Raw genomic sequence first — 9,512 nt, 5'->3', positions numbered from 1 at the left:
TTCAAACTTTGATTAACCAAGTAATCGACTAAATACTGCAGGTCAAAAGCAGTGATCCATTGACTAAAGCAGGTACTAAATCTGTTCTAAATCAGGGCTAAACTTGGACTAAAAAAAGGACTAAAGATCATTTTTAAGACAAAAAAGGTTTATACTTTGACACATTTTGGTCTTTCTGGCCCAAAAACAAGTCAAAGTAAAAACTAATTCTTAAAAGCCGTTTGTACGAGTCCAAAACATTTGCAACTTTGAAGCATTCATGGGTAAAAAGTGCAGTAAATAGTCTAATAAAAGCCATAAAAGACACAAAACAAACCCTGCTGCATAATCACAAGAGGCCGTTCGGCTCATTCAGAGTGAAGGCCGTGTTCATTCGTCTTGAGTGAAACAAACATAAATCATGACTTTTCTGTTCATGAAAGAGAAACTGTGGCGGTCTTAACGCTCTAAAAACATGTGAAAGTCCAGATCCAGTAGAAGTGGCACAGCACCTTCTCTTTGAGGGCGCTGAGCTTCTGTGTCAAGTCTCCCACTTCACTTTTCAGCAGCGAGCAGCGTTTCTCAGAGACGCTGCATTTCTGTGACACCTCCTCCAACTGTGAGAAACACAACACACGTCTGTTTAAGAAGAGAGTGTTATTAAGGATAAGAGGTGCACAGTCCCCTCGCTCCCTGTGCACAGTCCCCTCGCTCCCTGTGCACAGTCCCCTCGCTCCGTGCGTACAGTCCCCTCGCTCCCTGTGCACAGTCCCCTCGCTCCCTGTGCAAAGTCCCCTCACTCTTACAGTTTGCTCCGCGTGCAGGAGGCGGTCACTCGTCTCTCGGCTCAGCTCCTCCTTCTCCCTCAGCGCCTCCTTCAGGCCGTTTATGACCTCCAGTTTCTCTGACGTTTGAGCCAAAGAGTTCTCCTTCTCCAAGAGCGACGTCTCCAGACTCTCCTGCGTGTCACTCAGCCTGAGAACACGGACCAAACGACAGAAGAATAAGACGACAGAAATACTTCTGTCCGACCAATCTTTTGCTTCAGTGTTAAACAGGTTGACATTTCTTTAAACATAACTGTCACTTTAGAGTCACATTTCTTTATTCCTGAAAGAAGCAAGACATTCAGTGGAACATAATGTGATTCACTGGAGATGTTTGTGTCACAGTGAAAGCCTCAGACACATGTGAGCGTCCTCCAGGGGGCGCTGTGCTGCATGTGAGCCTCCTCCAGGGAGCGCTGTATGTGAGCATCCTCCAGGGGGCGCTGTGCTGCATGTGAGCGTCCTCCAGGGAGCGCTCTATGTGAGCATCCTCCAGGGGGCGCTGTGCTGTGCTGCATGTGAGCCTCCTCCAGGGGGCGCTGTGCTGTGCTGCATGTGAGCGTCCTCCAGGGGGTGCTGTGCTGTGCTGCATGTGAGCGTCCTCCAGGGGGCGCTGTACTGTATGTGAGCGTCCTCCAGGGGGTGCTGTGCTGCATGTGAGCGTCCTCCAGGGGGCGCTGTGCTGTGCTGCATGTGAGCCTCCTCCAGGGGGCGCTGTACTCATTATGTGACAGTAAAAGCCTCAGACACATGTGAGATTTTTAAACATTCCGATTAAAGCTTTTTGCTCCAAATTGAACAGTCAAGACTCGGCTCAAACTAAACATTAGGTCTAGACGGTCAGACACTCACAGTAGATTCTGGGCCTGTTCCACACAGATGAGCGCCCCCTGGTGCCTGGCTCATTTCCAGTTGGTAACCCTCCACCTCCACCAGAAACGTTTAGACCTTTAAAGAGTTATGTTCTTCTTTTCTTACCCTCTGAGCTGCTGGTTGAGGCTGGACACGAGGAGCTGATGTTTCTCTGCGTCTCTGCTCTGTTGGCTCCTCAAACTGACCAGCTGACCCTGCAGGCGCTCAGTTTCATTCTGTCCATGACACACAAGACGACATGACGTTTAGAAAGCCCCAGAACCACACAAACAAACAAACAAACAAACATAAATATTACACCAAGTTTCACCATTTGAAATACAACAGCTGTGTCTGATGCCCTCAGGTGGCCGCTCATGTGTACTACACTCAACCTATAATAACTACACTTACTCCAAATAAAACATGACCAAAGACTTCATTGTGAACATATACTTTATCCAGAATGATTCAGCCTGAATGATGCTTAATAAAGTGTTCATGAGGTTTTGGCTCATGCTGAGTCGAGATCATAAAGCGGCTCCTTCCACATGATTCTTGTTCCGTGTCGTTTCTCGCAGCGGATCCAGTCGCCTCACACTCAGAGTACTCATTTGTCTTTACTGTAGTATTTTGTTCATTCTTACCATTATAATTCCTTGTTTTAATTATAATTATGTCCAAAATGCTCAAACACATAAAAACATATAAAGTTTACACTGGTCAAATGAGTTAAGGTTAACTTCATTCAAAACCCTTCAATCTGGTGTATTACTGAACACGTTTAGCATCAGATGCCCTGGTGCTACAGTTGAACCCTGTGAACATCTTCTAAAACATCATAAATAAATAATAAATAACTAAAAACCTACGGAAAATTATTTGTTTCATCAGATTTAGAATATTAAAATTCTGGCCAATTATTTCTGTTCTAAATTTCAGCCACTAAAGTTTGCAGTTTTGTGTTTTTCTCAGTTTAAACTTTCCAAAAAGAAAAATTCACCTTTGACACATTCAGTGCATCTGGATTCACGTCCTCAAATTCAACTAAATTCTAAATTCAGAGATTTCAGAGGCAGAGATTCTCTCACTCGGAATTTAAACTGTTGAATTTAAGACTTTGAAACTTGATGTAAAAAGGTGATTTTTTTATTTGGAATTTTTAAACCATGAAAAAATATACACTGCAAAATTCAGAAGCTGAAATTTAAAACAGAAAAGATGTTAAAAAAAAAAGATTCTAAATAATAAACTTGATTAAACAAAGGATTTGCCATAAAAATGTTATGGTTTAGTTGAGTCAGTTGCACACCACACTGTTAGTCACCTCGGAGTGCACACACACACACACACACACGCACGCACGCACGCACATGACACGCACACACATGACACGCACGCACATGACACGCACGCACATGACACGCACGCACATGACACGCACGCACATGACACGCACGCACATGACACGCACGCACATGACACGCACGCACATGACACGCACGCACATGACACGCACATGACACGCACACACATGACACGCACACACATGACACGCACACACATGACACGCACACACATGACACGCACACGCACACACACACACACATGACACGCACACACATGACACGCACACACATGACACGCACACACATGACACGCACACACATGACACGCACACACGCATGACACGCACACATACACACACACAAACCTGAAGCACCCAAAATGGTCGCTCGTCCTCCTCTACACCAAACGTGACCTGTGTTAGAAGGCTCTGTTACACCCCGTCCAAAACAAACACATGCGGCTGCTCTGTTTACCTGTGAGGGCGTGGCCGCATGCAGCTGCTCTGTTTACCGTGAGGGCGTGGCCACATGCAGCTGCTCTGTTTACCTGTGAGGGCGTGGCCACATGCAGCTGCTCTGTTTACCTGTGAGGGCGTGGCCACATGCAGCTGCTCTGTTTACCTGTGAGGGCGTGGCCACATGCAGCTGCTCTGTTTACCTGTGAGGGCGTGGCCGCATGCAGCTGCTCTGTTTACCTGTGAGGGCGTGGCCACATGCAGCTGCTCTGTTTACCGTGAGGGCGTGGCCGCATGCAGCTGCTCTGTTTACCTGTGAGGGCGTGGCCGCATGCAGCTGCTCTGTTTACCGTGAGGGCGTGGCCACATGCAGCTGCTCTGTTTACCTGTGAGGGTGTGGCCGCATGCAGCTGCTCTGTTTACCTGTGAGGGCGTGGCCGCATGCAGCTGCTCTGTTTACCTGTGAGGGCGTGGCCGCATGCAGCTGCTCTGTTTACCTGGGAGGGCGTGGCCGCATGCAGCTGCTCTGTTTACCTGTGAGGGCGTGGCCACATGCAGCTGCTCTGTTTACCTGTGAGGTTGAGGCCGCATGCAGCTGCTCTGTTTACCTGTGAGGGCGTGGCCGCATGCAGCTGCTCTGTTTACCTGTGAGGGCGTGGCCGCATGCAGCTGCTCTGTTTACCGTGAGGGCGTGGCCACATGCAGCTGCTCTGTTTACCTGTGAGGGCGTGGCCACATGCAGCTGCTCTGTTTACCTGTGAGGGCGTGGCCACATGCAGCTGCTCTGTTTACCTGTGAGGGCGTGGCCACATGCAGCTGCTCTGTTTACCTGTGAGGGCGTGGCCGCATGCAGCTGCTCTGTTTACCTGTGAGGGCGTGGCCACATGCAGCTGCTCTGTTTACCGTGAGGGCGTGGCCGCATGCAGCTGCTCTGTTTACCTGTGAGGGCGTGGCCGCATGCAGCTGCTCTGTTTACCGTGAGGGCGTGGCCACATGCAGCTGCTCTGTTTACCTGTGAGGGTGTGGCCGCATGCAGCTGCTCTGTTTACCTGTGAGGGCGTGGCCGCATGCAGCTGCTCTGTTTACCTGTGAGGGCGTGGCCGCATGCAGCTGCTCTGTTTACCTGGGAGGGCGTGGCCGCATGCAGCTGCTCTGTTTACCTGTGAGGGCGTGGCCACATGCAGCTGCTCTGTTTACCTGTGAGGTTGAGGCCGCATGCAGCTGCTCTGTTTACCTGTGAGGGCGTGGCCGCATGCAGCTGCTCTGTTTACCTGTGAGGGCGTGGCCGCATGCAGCTGCTCTGTTTACCTGTGAGGGCGTGGCCGCATGCAGCTGCTCTGTTTACCTGTGAGGGCGTGGCCGCATGCAGCTGCTCTGTTTACCTGTGAGGGCGTGGCCGCATGCAGCTGCTCTGTTTACCTGTGAGGGCGTGGCCGCATGTAGCTGCTCTGTTTACCTGTGAGGGCGTGGCCGCATGCAGCTGCTCTGTTTACCTGTGAGGGCGTGGCCACATGCAGCTGCTCTGTTTACCTGTGAGGGCGTGGCCACATGCAGCTGCTCTGTTTACCTGTGAGGGCGTGGCCACATGCAGCTGCTCTGTTTACCTGTGAGGGCGTGGCCGCATGCAGCTGCTCTGTTTACCTGTGAGGGCGTGGCCTTTCCGGGCGGAGGGTGGTAGTGTTTGCGTGGGTTTCATGCTGTGTCGGCAGTAGAAATCAGAGCTAGCTGCTATGAAATCCTGTTTCCATGCAGAACCATCCACATAGTTACATTTTTTTTCCCCGACGCCGGATGGTTGAACGAGGGGGCGTGTGACCACACCCTCGCAGACCTCGCGGACGCGTTAAGCATAAACACACTTCAGGTTTAGAAAATGTGAGGTTCTTTTGCGTTTCAAAGTGTCAGTTTGGAGTTTGAGTTTTTGGTCTGGGGAAGTCAGAGCTAAAGCAGAGCAGTGGGCGGGGTCACAGAGCGGTGGGTGGGGTCACAGAGCAGTGGGTGGGGTCACAGAGCAGTGGGCGGGGTCACAGAGCAGTGGGCGGGGTCACAGAGCAGTGGGCGGGGTCACAGAGCAGTGGGCGGGATAAAGGAACAGGGGGCAGGCTCACTGAGCGGTGGCCATGGTCAACGAGCAGAGGGCGGGGTCACAGAGCTGTGTTTTTGAGGATTTGCCTGAGTTTTGCTTCTTTTGGGCGGGGCCTTAATATGCAACTGAGTTACACAGGCCCCGCCTACATCTGAGATTGTGATCTTATCAAACTCTAGAACACGTGTGTCATATTGTTGTTGTTGTTGTGAGCACCTGCAGGGTCTCGATCCGGGCCTGCAGCTGGAGCCGGTCCTCCAGGTCCTGGCAGCGCTCCTCCAGACTCAGGATCTGCTCCTGGAGCTGGTTCCTCTCAAGCTCCAGCTCCTCCACCACCGAGCGCAGTCCACCTGAGGTCAGACAGAGGGCGGGGTCAGAGTCTGAGGAACCATCTACTGTTTAACTCCACCTGAGGTCAGACAGAGGGCGGGGTCAGAGTCCGAGGGACCATCTACTGTTTAACTCCACCTGAGGTCAGACAGAGGGCGGGGTCAGAGTCTGAGGAACCATCTACTGTTTAACTCCACCTGAGGTCAGACAGAGGGCGGGGTCAGAGTCCGAGGAACCATCTACTGTTTAACTCCACCTGAGGTCAGAGAGGGCGGGGTCAGAGTCCGAGGAACCATCTACTGTTTAACTCCACCCGAGGTCAGACAGAGGGCGGGGTCAGAGTCCGAGGAACCATCTACTGTTTAACTCCACCCGAGGTCAGACAGAGGGCGGGGTCAGAGTCCGAGGAACCATCTACTGTTTAACTCCACCTGAGGTCAGAGAGGGCGGGGTCAGAGTCCGAGGAACCATCTACTGTTTAACTCCACCTGAGGTCAGAGAGGGCGGGGTCAGAGTCCGAGGAACCATCTACTGTTTAACTCCACCCGAGGTCAGACAGAGGGCGGGGTCAGAGTCCGAGGAACCATCTACTGTTTAACTCCACCCGAGGTCAGACAGAGGGCGGGGTCAGAGTCCGAGGAACCATCTACTGTTTAACTCCACCTGAGGTCAGAGAGGGCGGGGTCAGAGTCCGAGGAACCATCTACTGTTTAACTCCACCCGAGGTCAGACAGAGGGCGGGGTCAGAGTCCGAGGAACCATCTACTGTTTAACTCCACCCGAGGTCAGACAGAGGGCGGGGTCAGAGTCCGAGGAACCATCTACTGTTTAACTCCACCCGAGGTCAGACAGAGGGCGGGGTCAGAGTCCGAGGAACCATCTACTGTTTAACTCCACCCGAGGTCAGACAGAGGGCGGGGTCAGAGTCCGAGGAACCATCTACTGTTTAACTCCACCTGAGGTCAGAGAGGGCGGGGTCAGAGTCCGAGGAACCATCTACTGTTTAACTCCACCCGAGGTCAGACAGAGGGCGGGGTCAGAGTCCGAGGAACCATCTACTGTTTAACTCCACCCGAGGTCAGACAGAAGGGCGGGGTCAGAGTCTGAGGAACCATCTGACCTCAACTACTTGTGCTACGGGGCAGCATTATGGCTGGAGTTCACCGGTCCAGACTGGCATTAACCTCAGCGTCTCACAAATAATTAGTGAGCGTCCTCCAGGGGGCGCTGTGACCTCTGAGTGACATAGGAGCTGCTTTACACATGTTTAACACTGGATTCTACTGCATTTACGGCACATTTAACAGATAAAGGTAAAAACTACTGAAATAACAAACGTTTAATTTAATATTCAATCATATCTGGGCAAACGCCGAGCTCCAAAACAACTAAAAATAGATAAAGGTCAGATACAGGTCAAATATAAAGCACTAAACATCCATAAACATTTCAAAGTGTGGACTGTGAGACATGATAGATGATGTACAGAAGCGCGTGCACCAAACACAATGGAAAAGCGGGACTTACCACACAGCGCCACCCACAGCACAGACATGGCATGACGATGCAAACCCTTCAAACAGAACCAGCTGACACCAGCATGCACCAGATCCAACACAACACCACGTTCATGAGAGAAGATGTGACGCTAGGGCGGGACGCTGCAGCCGTTTGTGTTCAGGTCAGTTTAAGATCCCCACCAGCAAAAATAAGATCAAAATATATAATAAAAGTGTCCAATCTGCAGCTAAAGACCACGGTTGTTATAGTATTTCATTGAATCCATTCGTTTGTGTAGAAGTTGAAAGTCACATTTGCCCTCAAAGAAGCTCGTCGCCGTTACAATATCCACAAAGTACTTTATTTTAATTGATTACAACAGGAACAATATTTCTGGAGCACCGTATTTTCCATAGTATAAGTTGCACAAGCCAAAAAATTCATAATAGAAAGAAAAAAAAACATAAGTTGCACTCGAGTATGAAATACGGCTGCAAGTGTGAAAATGACAATATCACATACAAGTCGCTCCAGAGTATGAGTATATAAGTATACAAGTATAAATGTAAGTATAAGTTGCGGCCAAAACTATAAAAAAAAAAAGATGAGACTTTATAGTCCGGAAAATACGGTAATTCTGGTGTGTACTTTGGCAGCAGTAGCTCAGTGGGTCTAGTTTACAGTACAATGGCGGCAGCAGTAGCTCAGTGGGTCTAGTTTACAGTACAATGGCGGCAGCAGTAGCTCAGTGGGTCTAGTTTACAGTACAATGGCGGCAGCAGTAGCTCAGTGGGTCTAGTTTACAGTACAATGGCGGCAGCAGTAGCTCAGTGGGTCTAGTTTACAGTACAATGGCGGCAGCAGTAGCTCAGTGGGTCTAGTTTACAGTACAATGGCGGCAGCAGTAGCTCAGTGGGTCTAGTTTACAGTACAATGGCGGCGCAGTAGCTCAGTGGGTCTAGTTTACAGTACAATGGCGGCAGCAGTAGCTCAGTGGGTCTAGTTTACAGTCCAATGGCGGCGCAGTAGCTCAGTGGGTCACAAACAGAAGGTCGTGGGTTCAAGATTTCACTTTAATGCGTGTCATTTTAAAACATTCATACTGTGATAAAATGTAAATATATGATTATATTTGTGTGTTAAAAGTTATCTGCATCATTAGCCTGAGGGGAGGGAAAGACATGTATTTCTAATAACAGGTGTGAAGATGTTGTAGAAGCAGCCGTGAGGAATGTTCCTCCCATCCTGGGGACCAGATGGGTAGAACATTCACCAAGGTTTCTATCTCTAAAGATAATACCAAAGAGTCGTAAAAGACAAGTGCCTTGATGTGAAGCTGACCAATGAGAAATGTGACCCGCCTCCTTTTTATGTGTGATTTTAATCAAATGACTTGTAAGAGGGAGGAACGCTGAGAGTGATTTTGGAAAGTCGTTCAGGTTGCTTACAACATCTTGACTCGGCTAAGCCTTCCTCTCCCTTGCAAGCCACACAAAAGACTGACGTTTGTGTGTCGTTTAATATTCTAAGTTGAATTATGTTCTCTGACTGTTAAGTAATAGCATTGATTCATGTGTAATTTCTTGACATTTTAGTGGTCCTATTCGAGCCGGACGACAAGCTGTTCTTCGTGGAGAGTGAACTGCAAATCGGTGAAGTCTGTGCACAGCTAAAGGAAGTCCACTTTTCCCGTGGCCACCCATCAGCGCCTCATTCTCCGCGGGAACAGCCCGTCGTTTCGAGTCAGCGGAGAACAGACGACAAAGAGGTCAGAAAAATTTTGTGTGTGAAAAAGAGTTAGCCATAAAACGTTTTATGCATTTAGTTTGATATTTACTGGAAAAATATTGTATGTTTTTATGCGCAGTTAGTTATTACTGAGGAAATACCCAGTTTCATATTACTGAGGAAATATTGTAAGCTTATGGACGAGATAAGTTTCTCACATAAGCAGGGAGTTTAAATTGCTCACCACGAGATAAGTTTCTCACCGAAAGTGATTTAATGTATGCTTTGTGTACGAGTTTGTTACTGACATAAAGACGAGTGAATGTAAGCGCTGTGCACGGGCGTGGTAAGTAAGGAAGTGTGAATATGTGAATGAGGATTAATAAGTGATTCACTAACAGGTGTG

At 49.3% G+C, this 9,512-nt stretch overlaps 2 protein-coding genes across 2 annotated transcripts in view; one reads left to right on the top strand and one right to left on the bottom strand.

The window, feature by feature from the left end:
* The window catches only part of LOC140381488 (retinal cone rhodopsin-sensitive cGMP 3',5'-cyclic phosphodiesterase subunit gamma-like), a 455,783-nt gene that overhangs the window by 84,500 nt on the left and 361,771 nt on the right, over positions 1 to 9,512 (top strand). The window lies entirely within an intron of this gene.
* LOC140381538 (uncharacterized) overlaps positions 1 to 9,512 on the bottom strand; it is a 61,633-nt gene that overhangs the window by 22,977 nt on the left and 29,144 nt on the right. Inside the window, exons 15-19 of the mRNA XM_072465603.1 lie at positions 5,765 to 5,898; positions 3,373 to 3,420; positions 1,785 to 1,894; positions 786 to 954; positions 492 to 596 (exon numbers count right to left, since the gene is read on the bottom strand). Coding sequence (XP_072321704.1) covers positions 492 to 596; positions 786 to 954; positions 1,785 to 1,894; positions 3,373 to 3,420; positions 5,765 to 5,898 — 566 coding nt within the window. The remainder of the gene's footprint in view (positions 1 to 491; positions 597 to 785; positions 955 to 1,784; positions 1,895 to 3,372; positions 3,421 to 5,764; positions 5,899 to 9,512) is intronic.

Source organism: Eucyclogobius newberryi, unplaced genomic scaffold (assembly GCF_026437365.1).
Source record: "Eucyclogobius newberryi isolate DKJ021-1_F unplaced genomic scaffold, fEucNew1.0.hap1 SCAF_5, whole genome shotgun sequence".
Taxonomy (NCBI): Eukaryota; Metazoa; Chordata; class Actinopteri; order Gobiiformes; family Gobiidae; genus Eucyclogobius; species Eucyclogobius newberryi.
The sequence above is the reverse complement of the archived record's forward strand: the minus strand, read 5'-3'. Positions and strand labels throughout refer to the sequence as shown.